This window comes from Stegostoma tigrinum, chromosome 22 (genome assembly GCF_030684315.1).
Source record: "Stegostoma tigrinum isolate sSteTig4 chromosome 22, sSteTig4.hap1, whole genome shotgun sequence".
Classification (NCBI taxonomy): domain Eukaryota; kingdom Metazoa; phylum Chordata; class Chondrichthyes; order Orectolobiformes; family Stegostomatidae; genus Stegostoma; species Stegostoma tigrinum.
The window spans coordinates 43690119-43710155 of NC_081375.1; the positions used below are offsets into that span (position 1 = coordinate 43690119).

Below are 20037 nucleotides of genomic sequence, written 5' to 3' on the forward strand. Positions count from 1 at the left end.
AGCTCAGTTTCTGGTCAATGGAAACCCCCAAGCTGTTGACAATAGGAGATTCAGCAATGGTAATGCCATTGAGTGGCAAAAATGATGGTTGGATTCTCTAAAGGACACTAAGTGAACCAGGGTTTTTTTTTTACAACAATCAGTGCTGATTTCATGATCACCATGAGACTGGCTTTTAATTTCAAACCTGGATATTGAAACTAAATACCACCAACTGCTGTGGTGCGATTTTAACACGTACCCAGATAGTTAAAATCCAAAAGGACTGCAGATGCAGTAAATCAGGAGCAAAAACAGAGGTTGCTGGAAAAGCTCAGCAGGTCTGGCAGCATCTGTGAAGAAAAATCCAGAGTTAACATTTCGAATCTGGCGTTTTGAGGAAGGGTCAGCAGACCCAAAACGTTAATTCTGGTTTTTTCATCACAGATCCTGCCAGGCCTGCTGAGCTTTTCCAGCAACTTCTGTTCTTGTGCCCAGACAATTAGTCTGGGCTTCTGGATTATGAGACCTGTGGCATTACCATTATTGCTTTATCTCGTGCTTTAAGCCAATGCTGCTACCTGCTCTTTCAGATACCAATGTAGAATATCTCTGGTCTCTTGGTGTCTGCGTATACATTGTCTCTGAGAGTGCTTGTTCCTTATCTCTAGTTAAAACTTTTTAAACTTCTTATGTCGTGTCACACTCCTTTATTTACATCTGTATAGTCAGTTATCAAGTACAGCTCTCTAAGCACAGTATTTAAGACACCTTTCTGTTCACATGTTCATTCTAGACTGATGTCTTGCTGGTGTCAGAGTCATAACCCAGAATGAAAAGTCAGCCATCATTTCAATCACCCATCATAGACTCTAATTCAAAATGATCATTTGTCTTTCATCAGACGTTGCTTCCCTTTACCATTCATTGCTGCCCCTGTGATATTGCTTGCAAGTTTTTCTTTCCTATTTCTTTTTCCTGCACCTTGGGCTGGATTTTATGAAGAACCATGACCCCTGCTCCCCAGGACCTCATCATTCTGATGACTGCCCCACGCCAATTCAACACTGGGACCAGTGTGAATTGCGTTAAGGCAAGATTTCCAAGCTATTTTTCAGGAAGAAATGGATTGACCATCGGTTCTGTAAATTCACTAATGTTAACAGGAGCAACATCTGCTGGGACTACAGCCTGCCCTGCGCACAGCAGCACAAGTTACTCTGACATATCTGAGGTCGGATTCAAGGTGCCACAAAGCAGGGTTAAGATTAGATTAGATTAAATTAGATTCGATTCCCTACAGTGTGGAAACAGGCCCTTCAGCCCAACAAGTTCACACCGCCCTTTGGAGCATCCCACCCAGACCCATTCCCTTATAACCCTGAACACTATGGGCAATTTAGCATGGCCGATCCACCTACCCTGCACATCTTTGGACTGTGGGAGGAAACCAGAGCACCTGGAGGAAACCCACGCAGACACGGGGAGAATGTGCAAACTCCACACAGACAGTTGCCCGAGGCTGGAATCGAACCTGGGTTCCTGGCGCTGAGAGGCTGCAGTGCTAACCACTGAGCCACCGGGCCACCCTTAAAAGGGTGAATGACCTTAAGGTGGTGTCCAAAGGTCCCTGAAAGAGTATCCCCTCTCACCCTTGCTCAACACAGTGAAAGCAGACAGGCTTCCTCTATGGAACCTCCGGATACAACGCATCATCCTCCGACACTTCCGCCATTTACAATCCGACCCCACCACCCAAGACATTTTTCCATCCCCTCCCCTGTCTGCTTTCCGGAGAGACCACTCTCTCCGTGACTCCCTTGTTCGCTCCACACTGCCCTCCAACCCCACCACACCCGGCACCTTCCCCTGCAACCGCAGGAAATGCTACACTTGTCCCCACACCTCCTCCCTCACCCCTATCCCAGGCCCCAAGATGACATTCCACATTAAGCAGATGTTCACCTGCACATCTGCCAATGTGGTATACTGCATCCACTGTACCCGGTGCGGCTTCCTCTACATTGGGGAAACCAAGCGGAGGCTTGGGGACCGCTTTGCAGAACACCTCCGCTCAGTTCGCAACAAACAACTGCACATCCCAGTCGCAAGCCATTTCCACTCCCCCTCCCATTCTCTAGATGACATGTCCATCATGGGCCTCCTGCACTGCCACAATGATGCCACCCGAAGGTTGCAGGAACAGCAACTCATATTCCGCCTGGGAACCCTGCAGCCATATGGTATCAATGTGGACTTCACCAGTTTCAAAATCTCCCCTTCCCCTACTGCATCCCTAAACCAGCCCAGTTCGTCCCCTCCCCCCACTGCACCACACAACCAGCCCAGCTCTTCCCCTCCACCCACTGCATCCCAAAACCAGTCCAACCTGTCTCTGCCTCCCTAACCGGTTCTTCCTCTCACCCATCCCTTCCTCCCACCCCAAGCCGCACCCCCAGCTACCTACTAACCTCATCCCACCTCCTTGACCTGTCCGTCTTCCCTGGACTGAACTATCCCCTCCCTACCTCCCCACCTATACTCTCTCCACCTATCTTCTTTACTCTCCATCTTCGGTCCGCCTCCCCCTCTCTCCCTATTTATTCCAGTTCCCTCTCCCCATCCCCCTCTCTGATGAAGGGGCTAGGCCCGAAACGTCAGCTTTTGTGCTCCTGAGATGCTGCTTGGCCTGCTGTGTTCATCCAGCCTCACATTTTATTATCCAGGCTTCCTCTATGGTCTGGGCCTCCCAACAAACTGTGGCAAAATAAGCAAGTGAAGCCCTTAAGTGATCTTTAACTGGTCCTTCAAGGACCCTAATGAGCTCACGGGCAGGTGGACTGACTGATTTTTCTCCCTTCTCTCAGTGAAATTTCACACAGCTCTGGGGTTTGGATGGTGAGGGAATAGAGAAGGTCACTGATAGGATTTTGCATTGTCCCCTGCCATCAAACCCTCTGGTGGGAGGGAGTGTAAAATTCACTCCCTTAACACTCCCTTGCATAAATACCAACCAAAACTTTGTGAGTTCAAGGAAATGAGAAATGCAAATTGCTAAGTGTGCAATCGTAACATCAGAACATTTAGTTAAAATTTTAAAAAGCAGGTTTGAGAACAGGTTTCACAGGAACCAATTTAGGAGATAAGTAAATACGTACGAGCAAGATAAATGATTTACTGCCGTTAAAATGATGGTGTTTGCAAATGAGTATTTAATTAGTACAATTCAGTGTTTGGCAAACATTCTAGGTTTGCCAAATACCATCAACAATAACATTGCTTTAATATTTAATAAAATTTAGTTGCAGTCATGCTAATATTTCCCTGCATCTTATAAATAACTTATGCTGCATGCTGCTGTCTCTAAGTGATAATCGCTGCGTGGGAAATAATTGGATTTCAACCTCCTTAATGCAGTTAATAGAGGCCATAGAAAGGAGATTATATTTTTATTATTTACAACTGCGTCACAAAGAGTTCACTAGGGCTGACACTGAACAGAATGCTCGGATTACATTGGAGCCCATTCATGTACTTCCAGTCTAAAAGTTTAAGGATAGTGAGTCATCATCATATTGCCATGTACTGTTACACTATTTCAGGTCTATTTTTAAAAAAAATATTGATTTGTTCCCATTCAGCCTGTTTAATTAGCCTAATTCTACATAGAATTACAATCTAAGAAAATGCTGTCTTTTAGATTAAGACAACGATAAGTGTGAGTGTCTTGAGTAATGTCAGGATGTGATGTTGCAGCTTTAAAAGACTTTGGCGAGTCCACACTTAGAGTTTTGTGCTCAGTTCTGGTCACCCCACTATAGGGAGGATGTGGAAGCTTTGGAGAGGGTGCAGAACAGGTTTTACAAGGACACTGCTTGGGCTAAAGGGTATGAGCTATAAGGAGAGGCGAGCAAAACTCCGGTTGTTTTCTCTGGAGTGGTGGTGGCTGAGAGACTTGATACAAGGTTATAAATTTATGAGATGCATAGATTGGGTTGACGGTCAGAATCTTTTTCCCCAGAGTTGAAATATCTAAAATTATGGGACATCCATTTACGGTGAGAGGGGGAATGTTCAAAGGAGAATGTGAGGAGCAAGTTTTTTTTTTGCACAGAGTATGGTAGGAGTCTGGACTATGCTGCCAGAGATGGTGGTGGAGAAAAATATGACAGGTGCTTTTAAGTAAGCACATTAATATGAAAGGAATGGAGAGTTATGGACCAAGGGCAGGGAGAATGGATTAATTTAATTTGGCATCATGTTTGACACAACAATGTGGGCCGGAGGGCCTGTTCCTGTGTTTACAGTTTTATGCTCTATGTAGAAAGGATGGGAAATGCACCTTTCATACTAATCATGTGGACAGGGGCAATACTTGGATCCTGAACCTGTTTCTGGTGGCATTCCCACTGTCTCCCACAGTGTAATGGATCAGCTCCATGTCCATTGTTTCACAATGGGCCAGCTCCATGTCTGCTGCCTTATTAACCATGGCTGGTGCGTTTCTGAGGCTGGAATTCCAAGTGTACAGATGGCAGCCCATTGTGGCAAATACTGGCAGTGCCCCATGGAGAACGGGGACAACAAAGGGATCGTACCTTTTAAAAGTTAAAATCCATTGAAATCTGCCGGGTATTTTCAGTTGCGGACTTAGCCAGCTGATTTCTACACGGTAGAGCAGGAAGGCTGAGAGGAACCTTGTGGAACTCTCAATCAGCTGCTCGTGGTTGACTTCTCAGGCATTTGGCATTACCCACTGATGGTAAGATCTCAGCAGCATGACCAATGATCTCACAATTGGGCACTATTCCAAATGGCTTTCTACTGCTGTCTTTGTTGATCCACTATCAGCAAAGGTCATCCTGAGGCACAAATGCTTTGGTGGACTGGCATAACATCCTCACACCAAAATTACCTTTAGGTCTTGCCTTCAAATCCCACTTCCAGAAAGATTCTTCCTAGAATAAACATATCACGTCTATATTATACTGAAATAGGAAAGGCTAAAAAAAACAATGTTTTTCCTCTGCTCTCTCTTTTGCATTAGATGGAAATGTGTGAAGTATTAAGGATGCAGTTGTGAATGTGCTTCCAGTGCAAGGTGGCTCAGGGAGATTGACAGCAGTTTTTAATCTTGCGCTCCAGTTTTGCTTCTCCAACTCCTGCTTCCTCTCTTTGGATTTAATGGGGTCTGGAAACTCATTCTGTAACAGACTGGAGCCACAATACAACCATCACATTGTTATTATACCAACGACAGGTTCAGAATTTAGGCCTGCTACACTGACACCAGTTCAGTTACTAATGGAAAGCTGTAGGAAAGTATGCTGGGTCTAATTGAACAAGGAGTATATTCCAACACCAATTTACACATACTGCAAAGCCCCTCACAACCTGCTCATTACCACGTTCCTGCCCCCACAGGTATCATGCAGAGTGACACATCATCATTATGGTTAGGAATTTTACAGAATTCTGCAGCATACTCAGAAGCCATTCAGAACATCATGCCCATGCTTTAAAAGATTGATCCAATTAGTTCCATTCACTGGCATATTCTCCATCGATCTGCAGATATCCTACCTTCAAATATAAAACCAATTTTCTTTGTAAACGTCATAACTTAACTGGGACGACTGAGTTACTAACCATGCCCCATTGTTCTAAACGCCATCACAAAAGGTATAAAATCCAAATTAAACCATCAAGATGACCTACTCAGGGCAAAAACAATTCACACCAGGATTTGTTGTTAGTAAAGTATAACTAATTGTTACAATACACTTGATTTTAACAAACAGCAGAGAAAACAAAGGATTCTTGATCTGCTGCAATACTGCTTAAAACTTTAAAAATCTTATATGTGCACACACTTATTCACAAATGAAACAAACAAGACAGATGGTTGGATACCTATTGCCAGGGAACAAAATTCTGAAAACTGTAAGTTAAGATCACAAGAATGGGGTAAGTTGTTCCTCAGTTTCTTTTGATTTTAACAATGGCGGTGCTCTGTTCTCAGGAAAGCAAAGGCCTTTCTTCATTTCAATACATAACATAGTGGACCAACGTCTTTTTTGTTGCAATCCTTTGTTTGAAACATCCTTTTCTCAACCACACAGAGAGGTGTGGGGTCAGGGTGGTGGGGGGGGGGGGGGGGGGGGGGGAAAGAGAGCTGTGTTCAGGTCGCAGGCTCTGGATGTCTCTGCTTGCTGTGCGTTTAGATTTGTGGCAAGCTACAGCTCAACCAATCTGAGGGCTTTTGTTAATGACTCTTGGTGTCACTTGATCTTGCTTTGGAAAACAACACAGCTAAAAGTGTGTACCACTTGATTTTTCCCATATGCAATCTCTCCTAATATTTCAGTCTACAATTCAAACCAAGAAAAAAAAATGTCTTGAACATGTTGTTACTGAAACTGCTTCCATGCCATTTTCCAATGTCATGATCTTGCCAAAAGTATGGAGGAGACTCTCTCACACATGTGAATAATGTATTTTGCTGCATTTCAGGTCAGTTTTAAGCAGTGAAGTTCTAGGGAAATTTCTGACCTTTATGTAAGATGGATCAGGAGAACTTTGGCAATGATTTTAACTCCTCTGGCAAAGTCAATAGCAGATATAGGTAAATCAGCTGCCTCCAATTTTAGATTACAAGGTGTAGAGCTGGATGAACACAGCAGGCCAAGCAGCATCATAGCAGCAGAAAAGCTGATGTTTCAGGCCTAGGCCCTTCATCGGAAACCTGAAACCAAAACACAAAGTTCTGGAGAAACTCAGCTGAGCTGGCAGCATCTGGAGAGAGAAAGCAGAGTTGGTGTTTCAATTCCAGTGATCCCTCATAAGAACTGGGATGTATGACAAAGGGTCACTATATTGGCTGAGGTGCCAATATTTGCATAAGACATTAAAACCCAGGCTGTAGCTGGCTATTTCTTCTGGCTGAAATAAACTTCAAAGGTTTTATCCAAAATCCATCCTTAGTGGCATGGGCAACAATCATGCCTCAACTGACATTAGTAAATGGAGAATGCCTGATCAAGAATCTTTTAATTTGATTTGAATTATTGTCACATGTCCCAAGTACAGTGAAACGTTTTGTTGTGTGTGCAGTACAGGCAGATCAAACCATACAAAGTACATTCGGGTAATAGAGCAGTGCTAGGAATGTATTGTTACGACTGCGGAGGAGGTGCACAAGCAGCGAGGTCAACATTAAATTTGAAATTTGGCAGGTCCATTCAGAAGTCTAGTAACAGCAGGGAAGAAGCAGTTCTTGAATCTGTTGGTAGGTGTGTTATTTTATTAGAATTCGTGCGATCATGCTGTGTGAAAAGCGATCACTGCTTTTGCATGCTCAACATCAGTCCTTTCACTTCAAAGCGATCCACTGTCTTGTGAGGTATGTACAGACAGTGTATAAATGCATGTCCACCTTTTCTCAGAAGGGGTCTGGCTCAACAAGAAACAGACCTCCCTCAACATGAAGCCCTGTGTTGGTCCGACAACTGTTCCAATTTATCTGAAAGTTACAAGTCATCGAAATTGGTTGCAGATAAATAGCTGTTGGCATCACCTTTGTGTACAATAAGGAGACGGTGATGTCAGTGAACAGATGTACAGCCCAAGCCCTGCATCCCCAAGGAGCTTAAACACCTGCCGGTTGCTCTTACAGATTAGGGTCAAGGCCATACATCCCGCACAAAGTGAATGAACCTGTTCATTTTTTGCCACCAGAGAAATGGAATTCTCCTACAGTGAGACTTCAGCTCTTTTTTTAAATTTGTTCATGGGAAGCGGGCTTAAACAAGTTCAATACCCAGGAAAAACTGCAGATGCTGGAGTCAGAGATAACACAGTGTGGAGCTGGAGGAACACAGGCCAGGCAGCATCAGAGGAGCAGGAAGGCTCATGTTTCGGGTTGGGACCGTTCTTCAGCAAAACCAGTTTTGTTTTATGCTTGTCGACTTTGGAACCCTGCAGCCCAATGGTATCAATGTGGACTCCACAAGCTTCAGAATCTCCCCTCCCGCTACTGCATCCCAAAACTCGCCCAGCTTGTCCCCGCCTCCCTAACCTGTCTTTCCTCCCACCTACCCCTCCTCCCACTTCAAGCCCCACCCCCATATCCGACCTAACCTCATCCCGACCCCTTGACCTGTCTGTCCTCCCTGGACTGACCTATCTCCTCCCTAACTCCCCACCTACACACACCTTTACTGGCTCCATCCCCGCCTCTTTGACCTGTCTGTCTCCTCTCCACCTATCTTCTACTTGATCCATCTTCTATCCACCTCCCCCTCTCTCCCTATTTATTTTAGAACCCCCTTCCCCTCCCCATTTCTGAAGAAGGGTCTAGGCCCGAAACGTCAGCTTTCCTGGTACTTGGCGTGTTGTGTTCATCTGGCTCTACAGCTTGTTATCTCAACTTTGGTTGTGTGTTGAGTTAACAAGCCACATTTTCCCATTAAAATATGGGTATTATGCATTTTTGTACATCAACTGGAGACAGCAATATTTTGCCACTTCGTAACGTTGTGAAAAGATCAGGAAGGAATCTGTACCTCTCCCCCTTCATCCTTTACATTCACAAAAGATGAGTCAAGCTGCTGAGAGAATTCACACTATGGGAGTACAAGAAATGTGACTGAAGTCAATGACAGGGTCAGCTGTTTCTCCAATATACAGGTATCCTGTCGAAAAATAATCTGATCTTAAAACATGCCACCATTCCTGCAGCAGTTAGCAGAAGGTGCACAGGTCTGTCTGGATGTGCCTCTATAAATGATGTTTACATAAATTATAACAGCTACTAAAACAGGCAGATCAGTGTAAAATAAAAGACAAATTTACCATTGAGAGCACGCCATTGACTGTTGCTGAACCCAGCTATTTCAGCACCTCTGTCATATAAGTGGCCAGGGTTGATTGATCGAGCCAATGATTACTGACACGAAATGAGATTGTGCATGAATATCAATTTAGGGTGGGGACAATCTCAGACCTTTCTGCTCTCTGGTGCCCAGCTGCTCAGTGGGTACAGGGTTGGTCAAATGAATCAGGGTTCTGCAAATCATTGGCTATGACCCTATGCCTCTCCTCCACTTTTCACTTTCCAACAGAGGTCATGGGATGAGATTTTTGGGGTTGTAAATTCTGAAGCCATTGAGCAGCCACTGTGCAGTGGATGCTGTCTGTCAGCAAAGTCCCAGGACCCACAATGAGGCCTCAAGGAGATGTGCTGAAAGGAGAGGAGAGTGAATGACCTTTGCATGAGCCACCTCACAGGCTTGTCGTGAGTGGGCTTGCTCTTCTTCCTCTGGGCACACACTCAGCAACTGAAGGCCAAATCCCCCCTGCTGCTCAAAAACTCTCGCAACCCCCTGAGATTTTCAAACATCACAGCCAGCCACCATCAACAACATTAAAACTGGGTCACATCAGGAGAAAGTTTGGAAAGCACGGAAATCTGCTTCATGCATTATCCTCTGAGCTGGGTAATCCTGCACATCAGGGGAGAAATATCATATTAGAAGGAGGATCCACCATGAGATGATGTGATGGAATGCATGTTCCCCATGTGTCGCCAATGGGTATTATAATTGAGATATGAGGGGACAAATCTTGTCTTCACTATCTGGATGGAAATTAGCTGAGCATATTAGTCTCCCATTCTTAAAGTCTCCCCATGTTCAGAGTAGAAATCAGTCAGACCTTACAATGGATAGGTCATTCCCTCACCCTATCACATGATCACACAACAGTAAAGGTCAGGACACTGTTCAGCAACAACTCCCCCTCACCCCACCAAAGTATACGAGAGAATCATTCAAGTTACCTCCCCTACCTCTCAAAACCTGGCTCAGTTTTGTAGCATGAAATATTACAGTGAGTCTGACAGCCTGGACATTACATTGACAGCAATATGAGAGGAAGACATTCATACCTTAATGCCACCCCATGATTGGTTGGAAAGGAAATCCACGGGACTTGAGGCTCCTGGCTGAGCTGGATATCGAAGCAGGAAGTCTAGCTCCTTTGGGTTAATTTCTTTGTTAATGAGAAGAATCTGTCAAATTAAAGGTAACGGAGAAATATTTTTAAAAATGGTGGTAGCTATTCATTGCTCTGCATACCCAACTGATGAAAACTAGCAGCAGTCACCAAAATCGACATCCAAAAATATTTAGTTAAAAGTAGTCGAATAAAACTTCAGATCTGTCCTAATATAGCCTTGGGTCTGTCGTTTCCCATAGTTTTAAGGGAGCTTAAAAACTAATACAGTGACAAGGGTCACTTATTGCTTCTTGAGGTATTCTAGCATTCTTACCTGATCATTGATCATACCAAGCCTGTGAATCATTGCTGGTATTTTAAGATCAATCAGCAGGGTTTCTTTCAAATTATCTCCAGAGGAGAAGGTTACGCAATGTATGAGCGCATTCCAAATATTTCTCTTGCACACTAACTTTTTAAGTTAAGTACAACTTAAAATGGGTAGGTAATAATTCCACCATGAACTGTAAGTAGCTTTCTGTTAAAAGAGCAACAATTGGTTATACTGCTTCAGACACAACACTCCACAGCAAAAACAAGGCAAGCAAGAACGCAGATCCCAAATCTACCTCAGCCGAAGTGGGAATTGAACCTGCGCTACTGTTGTTATCCTGGGTCACCCAGTGGCCAACAGGCCAAACAAGTTCACCAGCCTCTCCGAGCCACTGAAATGGTTGGAGAAACATCGCCTGATGCAATCCTATTACGGTCAGATCTAAGCTTCACCTAAACTTTGCTGGTCAGGTGTCCAGCTGCAGTTTTCAAATCCTGGTCAAGGCAAGACTGGAAGCAGGCTGCAAAACACAAAGCTGCCACGGGGTGAGGGGGGCATCAGTATCCTGCCATCTGCCCACCTCTGGGTCATTTTCAAAGACGCCATCTTGCTTGGAGCCACAACAGCCACATGGTACCCAATTAAGGTCACGATGGCACCACTTAGCTTTATTCTCTCACACCGACTGGAATTTTAAAGTCAGCAAACCTCATCAGTAAAAAGGGGTGGCCTCCCAACAGCAAGTAGGGTGGAGGGAGAGGGGTGGGAAGATGCAGCTCTCCCTGTCACGTATTTAACATCCCCTCCCCCACAGCTAACTGGCAACTGGACACAGCTATAGCTGCAGACTGAATTGTGAAGAGGACGTCCTTGCTTTGTGGCCTTTTTAAAATATGACAATGTTAAGAGTGCTGCAAGAGTGCATCCATCTTAGAACACCCACTCTCTCCTCCTTACCCACAGAAAGTCACTGTCTCATTGCTCAAGGGCCTCCTGTCTCTTCTCTGGCGTCATGGACTTGTTTCCCATCTTCAGTTCGGTAAGACACCTCTGGCTAATAATTGGCCAATCCAGCCAAAATTGTGACTCTTCCTGACGCAATGCAGGATAAGGACTCAAAACAAAAAGTCCAGCAGCTAGATTCAGACTTCTTGGCATTTTGTGTGATGATTCAAAACAGACATTCAAGCAAGGCTGATATTTTCATGTTAACTTGTTCTTCTCTCAAATCCCACATCAATGTTTTTTTTGAGGCCCGTAGTCCAGCAGAACAGCTGATTCTTTGATGTTTTGTCTAAGTGGCTATTCTCCACGTATGAGCTAATCAGGTGGCTATCTGATGCTGTGGTACATCGCAAATAAGTTGAACCTGTCTGTCATCACACATAGATCCTTTTTGGTATTGCTGACTGGATAGTGACCAGGAACACAATATGTTTAGGAGTCTTAGGTCTCCAGGCCCAAGTCATTGACAACAACATCAAAACCAACTAGCATCAGCTAATTGAGGATAAGTGCAATTTTCCAACTGAATTGGAATTGATCCCAGCATCAAATCATTGTTAAATGCTACAATATGCTAGAAGGCAGAAATTTTAAAAAAAACTGCTGTTACTTATTGAAAGTTGATCTGCTTTAAGTTCATTGGAAGTCTACCCACTCAGTTTCATATGTTGCCTGGCCTGCTACTTAGTTCCGTGATTATACGCTTTTTTAAATAAGATTCAGATTTCCAATTTTGCCAACTCTCTTACAATGCTACACCAATCTGCCCATTTCACTGGCAGATATTAATAACCAATTTTTGTACAATCGCAACAAACATTGTCGTACTCTCACATTTGTTTGGTTGCCACGCACATTTAATCACGGATTTTTTTTATTTATTCTTTCACGGGATGTTGGTATTGTCGGCATTTATTGTCCATCCCTAACCCTCCTTTGAAAATAAATGGTGTGTTTGGCCATCTCAGAGTCAACTATGCTGTTGTGGGTCTGGAGTCACACATAGGCCAGACCAGGTAAGAATGGCAGATTTCCTTCGTTAAAGTACATTAGTGGACTGCAATTTTTAAAAAATGAAAAAAAATAATAGTTTCACGGTCGCCACTACAAGGATTACTTTCATTTCTGGATTTATTCATTCTATCAAATTTCACCAGCCACCGTAGTGGGGACTGAACTTATACTGTCACAGCATTAGCCTAAGCCTCTGCAATACTAGTCCAGAGCCATTACAATTGCACCATCATCCTCTTCCAGTGATACAATATTATTTCACAAGTGGCACAAAGATTGAATTATGGTTATTCAGTTAAAGTCTTAGTTGTCACAAGATGCTGCAGTAACTAACTCTGGATGAACTGTAAACACATGCTTTACTGCCAACATATCCTTTGTATCAATGTTGCCTTGGTGACTCTTAAAATTATAAAATACAAACATCATATTTTCATTGCTAGAAGTATCAGTGAGTGCAGGCAATAGAATTGGGGTCAGTTACCAAGATGCATAGGGGAGGCAGCAGCTGTAACACACTACGATGAGAAACACATCAGGTTAATGCTCGTCTCTTGTTCTTGCTTAATTCCCGAGTCTGCCTCAGTAATACCCTCTTACTTCACCAATATTTTAAACTAAGATACTCAAGAATGGAATAAAAGTGTGGAGTTACCCCTTTAAGTGGAGCGACATTGTTTAAACTCAAAAGAATAAGATCAGGAGATGTTATATAGGTTAATGGGTGCTCAGGGAGACCCTGTGGTTAAATCTAAGTCGGTACTGTGTCATTAAATAGAAACGTGCACTGGGGAACAGGAATATGGGTCACTATGAAGGGAACTCCACTTCAGGAATTAACTTCCTTTGTCATTCACAACCACTGCACTGTTACACGAAGGAAGCCACAATTGAAGGTTTAAAAAATGTACAGAACTATAACAGTACAACTAAGAACGCAGCATTTAAGCAAATCTTGTTGGATCTATTCAGCATCGAGCAGACAAAATGTTAAATAAGCAATGGATTTCTCACTCGACAATCTTTTAAGGACACCTTGGGTTGGAATTCATTCTATCAAGATGACAGATTTTAAGGTGAGGCTCCCGGGAGTTACATGTTGTCTGACAGTCTGCCGGCAAACTCCCAACATTGGGCCTGTCTTGAGGGAGGCTGCTTCTTAGGGTAGGGGGCGAATTGGCCGTGCAATTTCCAGCAGTAAGTTACGAGTAAAGCTTATTAAAATATCTCATGTAAGCTAAGTGCACACACAGCGTATGAAATGTTCAGATGGTTTCTGTGGGCCCCTTCGATGTCAAAGTCCAACAGATAGATGGAAGTAAGCTGGGTTGCAGGTGGAGGGGCTAATGCTGATGCCTCATTGAACTCCTTCCCCTGCAACAGAGCACTTCAGTTCCAGCCCCAGGTCATGGAGGGTGCCCCTTTCACAATGCTGGCCTGGCAGCTGTGACCACATTTTATTTTTAAACACTAAAATGTTTTCAGAAGGAATTTCCACCTTGAGATGCCATGGTCTCCGTGACCAACCAGAGCTTTCAATGCTCCAATTCTCCTTCCTGGATGCAAAGCCCTGAAAACACTCTGTCATGTGGCTGCTTTCTCCAAAATCTTTGAGGGTCCCAACACAGACTTTTCCAAAGTCCCTACAAGATCTTATCCCATCAGTGGGACTGGGATATGGGAATTAAAATCCAGACACTTACCTGTGGTGAAGTCTGTGATAATGAGCGTTACTGGCACACTCAAGGCTACAAACATGAGCCTCATTTTGAGGACCCCTGCACAGATGCACAAGGCAGATGAACACGCTTATGTCCGTTCACTGCCATTTTTGCATAAAGCAGGTCACTAGACAGAGGTTGAGGGATACTACTATAAATCGAGTGTGGCTGATCAAGAGACTCTTCTATTCTTATTACCTGCCACTCATTGGGAGGATTTATAGATTGATAGTCCACTTGCTTGGCCATATTATGAGTGCACCCTCAAATGGGGGTCAGTTTAGCTCTGTTGGCTGGATGGTTAGTTTGTGAAGCACTGTGACACCAGTGGCATGGATTTATTTACCATCACGGGCGAAGGTTGCCATGAAGGACTTTCCTTCTCAACGTCTCCTCTTGTCTGAGGTGCGGTGGCACTGAGATTAAACCACGAGCATTTATCTCTGCCTAACAATCTGGGTTAGAATCAGGGAACACTTACTTACATAAAGGTAGAAACAGAAAGCACTGGAGAAACTCAGGTGTGGCAGCATCTTTGTAAGAATTAAAAGCCAACCCCCCCTCTGTCTTTGGCTCTGAGCATCCTTACAATCTGTTCCAATTGCTGCACCTTCCCCCCTCTTTCTACAGCATCAAAAAAAAACAAATTTTCCAACCCCTTTCAGTTCCAAAGAAGAGTCATGTCAGACACAAAATATCAACTCTCTCTCCTCATACCTGCTCAGTTTCTCCAGCACTTTCTTGCAACTTAGCAATTAAGCATTAAGTCCATGATATATCCATTGGCTCACCTAAAAGCAACATTTTGTGGCAACTAAAGCACTGAGAATATTCAACTCCACATTGTGTACTCCATGGGACTAGAAACCTTCTTTCTGCATGGATAAACTTCACTTGATGATAACAAGTAAAGATACTTAAACAGAACATGAAAACGTCTAAATAAGAATTAGGAATCGACCAACAGGCATGGTGGGCTGAAGGGCCTGCTCCTGTGCAGTATTGAAATGTATTGTATTGTATGTTTGCATTCAATGGATTCCAGATATCGCAACGGCATTACAGCAGGTCCAAAATGAGTGAAACAATTTTTTTTTACCGGAGTTAAAGTAACATTTTAGATTATCAACATCAATGCAAACTAATGTTTGCAAAAGACATGTTGTAAGGCTCTTCAATGAAGTTGGTATGAAACATGTTATATCAGATAGTGCATATGCTAAACTGTTAGTGGTCAGTCATTGATTAACCAAGCATTTGTAGAACATTGTGCTTTATCAGCAAACCTTTAATCCATCATCTCCAAAAAAGCGACACTTCACATCACCTGAGATTGCATCTACATAGAAATAGATTCTTCCCAGTACACCAACAAACTGCAGGGCAAATGACTCATGCTATTAAACTTATTCCATCGCATGCTGTTGTATTACCAAAGCTTTATTGTATAGGTACGACCAATAAAAAGTTACAAGTTAATACTTGTTGTTTATTGGGCTTCATTCACCATCAATAGTTTGCTTCTGCTACAAGGAGTGGGAGGGGGAGCTGAAGTTGTTCACGAATGGGCGGTGTTGTCGTTTGTTATGAACCGAGCGTAGGTGCTCCACAAAGCGGTCTCTAAGCCTCCGCTTGGTTTCCCCGATGTAGAGGAGGCCACATCGAGAACAGAGATACAATATACCACATTAGTGAATGTGCAGGTGAACATCTGTTTAATGTGGAAGGCTTCCTTGGGGCCTGGGATGGAGGAGAGGGGTGAGGTGTAGGGGCAGTTGTAGCACCCAATGGTGTCAATGTGGACTTTACTAGCTTCAAAATCTTCCCACCTCTGATCTCATCCCTAGACCAGCCTCCACTCTTGTTCTGCTATGTTTATAAGTCATATTACTCTATTTTTAAAATCGTTAATTCTTCCCAAAGTGATTTTATTTTGCACAGAGAAGTGAAAACCAGAAAGAAAAATGGAATGTTCAGAAATTGAGCATGAAAATATTTGCAGATCGCATAATTAATGTAACAAATCTTTTGGATGGGGAATTAAATCAAGAACAAGGTGGATGTAAAAGATCCATGGCACTATCTTGAAAAAAATGCTCATGCATTCTACCTGGAGACCTGGTCAATAGTTATTTCTCAATCAATAAAGTAAGAGCGGAGCATATGGACATTAACACAATGCTTTTTTTGGAGCTTTCTGTGCTATCATGTTTCCTACATTTAAAGTGTATTTGGCTGTAAAGTACTTTGGGACATCCCACAGTCATAAAAGGTCCTTTGTAAGTGCAAGGTATGGAGCTGGATGAACGCAGCAGGCCAGGCAGTATCAGAGGAGCAGGAAGTCTGACGTTTCAGGTCTGGACCCTTCTTCAGAAATGATAGAAGGTGGATAGTGGAGCAGATAGGTGGAGAGAAGACTGACTGGTCAAGGATGTGGGGATGAAGCCAGTAACGGTGCGTGTAGATAGGGAGTTGGGATGGGGGTTGGTCAGTGAGGAGGGGAGGCAGGTAGGTGGGAGGGAAGACAGACAGGTCAAGGAGCTGGGGATGAAGGAGGGGGCTGGTCTTGGGATGATGTCGGGGTTGGGGAGATTTTGAAGCTTGTAAAGTCCATACTGAGACAATTGGGTTGCAGGGTTCCCAACAGGCATAGGAGATGATATTCCTCCAGTTTTCGGGTGGCATCATTGTGGCACTAGCGGAGGCCCAGGATGGACATCTTGTCCAAGGAGTGGGAGGGGGAGCTGAAGGGGTTCGTGACTGGGAGGTGTTGTCGTTTGTCACGAACCGAGCATATGTACTCACAAAGCGTTCTCTAAGCCTCCGCTTGGTTTCCCCAGTGTAGAGGGGGCCACATCAGGAAAAGAGATACATTAGTGAATGTGCAGGTGAACATCTGTTTAATGTGGAAGGTTTTCTTGGGGCCTGGGATGGAGGAGAGGGGTGAGGTGTAGGGGCGGTTGTAGCATTCAATGGTCTCAATGTGGACTTTACTAGCTTCAAAATCTTCCCACCTCTGACCTCATTCCTAGACCAGCCTCCACTCTTGTTCCCACCTCCTTGACCTGTCCTCCTTTTCTCCCACCTATCTGATCATCCCACGTCACTGACCAACACACCCCCATCCCTACTTCCTATCTACACTCACCTCACCTCTACTAGCCTCATCCCCACCTCCTTGAGTTGTCCATCTTCCCTCCCACCTATCCACCCCTCCCTCCTCACTGACCAACCCCCATCCCGACCCCCTACCAATATGCACCTTTACTGGCTTCATCCCCGCCTCCTTGACCTGTCCGTCTTCTCGCCACCTATCTGCTCCACTAACCAGCTTCTGTCATCGCGTCCCCCCGTCTCTATTTCAGAAGCCCCTTCCCCTCCCCCATTTCAGAGGACGGGTCCAGACACGAAATGTCAATTTTCCTGCTCATCTGATGCTGCTTGGCCTGCTGTGTTCATTCAGCTCCATACCTTGTTATCTCAGGCTTCAGCTTCGGCAGTTCCTGCTTTCCCTAAATAACTGCAGACATCTTACCCTTTTACAATACCATAGGGATCACAGTAAAACGTGATCAAACACAAAAAAACCTTGAAGCTATGTCTAATCCATATGCTGAATGTGGAGGCACTCTGAGGTGGGTGTGAAAATCCGCCTGATTTCAATTCAGTGTTGCAGATTCTCTGAGGGTCAAAGCTTGATTTGTGACATTCACGATTTTCCAACAGCTTAGATCAACGCTGAAAGCTCATCAAATTGGGAGCAGCGATCTTCATGGCTGATTTAACAATCAGTCTGTCAGGCTGTAGTTCCTAGCAAACATAGAGTCTTAGAAAACTTACCCTATTATGTGCAAAGTTTTATAAGATCATTCCACTGAACTAGGTAAGGATAGACCAGCAGAGTGAAGAGAAATATAATGAACAAAAAAAATTACATCGCTGCAGATGTAAAATAAAAACAAAAGGTGGAAAAAAAATAGGATTGTCTATGAACTGTCTAATGCAAAAAGTAATTATTATTTTCAGGAAGGCCGACAGTGATGATTTTCAGGTTATTTGATAAAAAAAATTCTGATTATTCATCATTTTTGATTTTATCACTATTATAGGCTTCGATACGGTTCAAAAGTGATTGAGAACAAACGTGCTTTGTTCTATAATCACAGTGTCAGCAATGATTCATAACAGAAACTATGCAAACCATGCTTCCTTTAGGAATATTCCAAACAAAGCACAGAAGGTTGAAGACAAAGGTTTTAAACAAAACCTTAGTTTTACTTATTCTCCATAATCTTTCCCTCTCAAGGTGCCAGATTTTTAAAAAATTATTTGTTCATGGGTTGTCTAGGCTGGTACTGTCTATTCCTAATTATCTTACAAGGGTCACAGTGAGCCACCATTTCAAACTGTTGAAGTCTGCATGGTGCATGCACACCTACTTGCTTCAACTTATTGCAGGTTGATACAACTGAGGCCAAAGCTGGAATTGAACCCAGGGCCCTAGTGCTGTGCGGCAGCAGTGCTACTCACTGAGCCACTGTGCCACTCCAAATTGTTCTGGGTTTGGAGTCATACATAGGCCAGACTAGGTAACTAGCCCAAATTTCCTTCCCAAAAGGACATCAGTTAACCAGATGGGCTTTTACGACACAGCCATCATGGCTGAGACTAGCTTTTCTATTCAAGATTTATGAACTGATTTTAAATTCCACGAGCTGCCATGGTGGGATCTGAACTCATGCCCCACTGCAAAAACCTGGGCCCCTGGATTAATAAGTCCATTGACATTTCCATCATACCAACACTTGCTATGCTAAGATTACACATGGTATGGCAGAATAGTTTGGTGCATTAACCATATAGTCATTTTCCATGTCCCAGCACAGAGGGTTTTTCAGGCTATTCAGCAGTTGAGACCTTGATACCTGAGCTTTCGCCCTCACTCAATACCGACACTTATGTTTCTTATTTTGGTCTGGGTCACTGAACAGCAATAATAATTGAGGACTGTGGCTCAATAGTCCTCTCAATAGCATAGGCTGATTGTCAAGCCTCAGCTCAGATGAGACTGCATAGAGTGAAAAGGATATCTGGTAACCCCAGGCACTGCATTTATCCATTATATTACTGGGAAACCAAGCTCTAGGATACAGGGGTGGCTTTGTAAAGGAATGTGAAAATGAAAGCGGATTAAATGGAGAGCTGCAGAAAAAACTTTTATTTACCTGGAAGGTAACCTGAGCTGTATAGGTCAGTTTATCACACTCAAACAGTCCTCTCGTTGTGTACTGGAACACAGAAAATGTGATGCTGTCAATCAAATTGGCAACTCTCTGTGTGAGGACTTCATCAGCTGGTGCCCTTTTCACAGCCATTTGGAACACGACACTAAAGGCCTGAAAAGAAAATAACAGCAGAATTTATTAGCAAATTATGTCATTGAACATTGTATCATCAGGAATAAAATCTTTATTCTATAAACACACTAAAGTCAAGATTAGATTTAGCTTTTCATTCTTGGCTAGCAATTTAATATCAAAAAGCAGTTACTTTCTGAAACATTAAAAAAATTGCTTCAAATCCCCAGGCAATAATTCTTTTGATCACTCTGTACAGCAATGAATTTTGCATTCGATGAATTTTCTTCACAGTTCTGCAGAGATTTTGACACCTGACCTTTATTTTCAATACAATAGGATCAAAACAACGAAACTACATTTAAAAATCAAGACTGTTTATTGAAGTAGTTCATCTGCTAAATTGATCAACAGAAAATGAAGTGAACATCTGGTGGGCTTGCACTGGCATACCTTCAGAGAGAACTGGTACATGGGGTGGATTTTATTGAGGTCATTCATTATGAAGTACAATAGAGAAGCTCGTCCTGCCGCAAGTCGGTAGTGTTCGCGTGCCTCGTTGATCTTTAGCTCCGTCACTTTGGCCTCTTTAACCTGCATTAAAATGAGTGGAGGATCAAATGGTAAGAGG

At 43.5% G+C, this 20037-nt stretch overlaps 1 protein-coding gene and 1 long non-coding RNA gene across 4 annotated transcripts in view; one reads left to right on the plus strand and one right to left on the minus strand.

The window, feature by feature from the left end:
- The window catches only part of LOC125463674 (dynein axonemal heavy chain 9-like), a 453254-nt gene that overhangs the window by 104296 nt on the left and 328921 nt on the right, over positions 1-20037 (minus strand). For all 3 annotated transcript variants that reach the window (XM_059653804.1, XM_059653803.1, XM_059653805.1), the window contains 3 exons: positions 19860-20000; positions 19275-19445; positions 9926-10048 (listed from right to left, as the gene is read on the minus strand). In XM_059653804.1, the coding sequence (XP_059509787.1) occupies positions 9926-10048; positions 19275-19445; positions 19860-20000 (435 nt within the window). The remainder of the gene's footprint in view (positions 1-9925; positions 10049-19274; positions 19446-19859; positions 20001-20037) is intronic.
- The window catches only part of LOC132210876 (uncharacterized), a 35490-nt gene continuing 28662 nt past the window's right edge, over positions 13210-20037 (plus strand). Inside the window, exon 1 of the long non-coding RNA XR_009447081.1 lies at positions 13210-13404. This is a non-coding gene — a long non-coding RNA (uncharacterized LOC132210876). The remainder of the gene's footprint in view (positions 13405-20037) is intronic.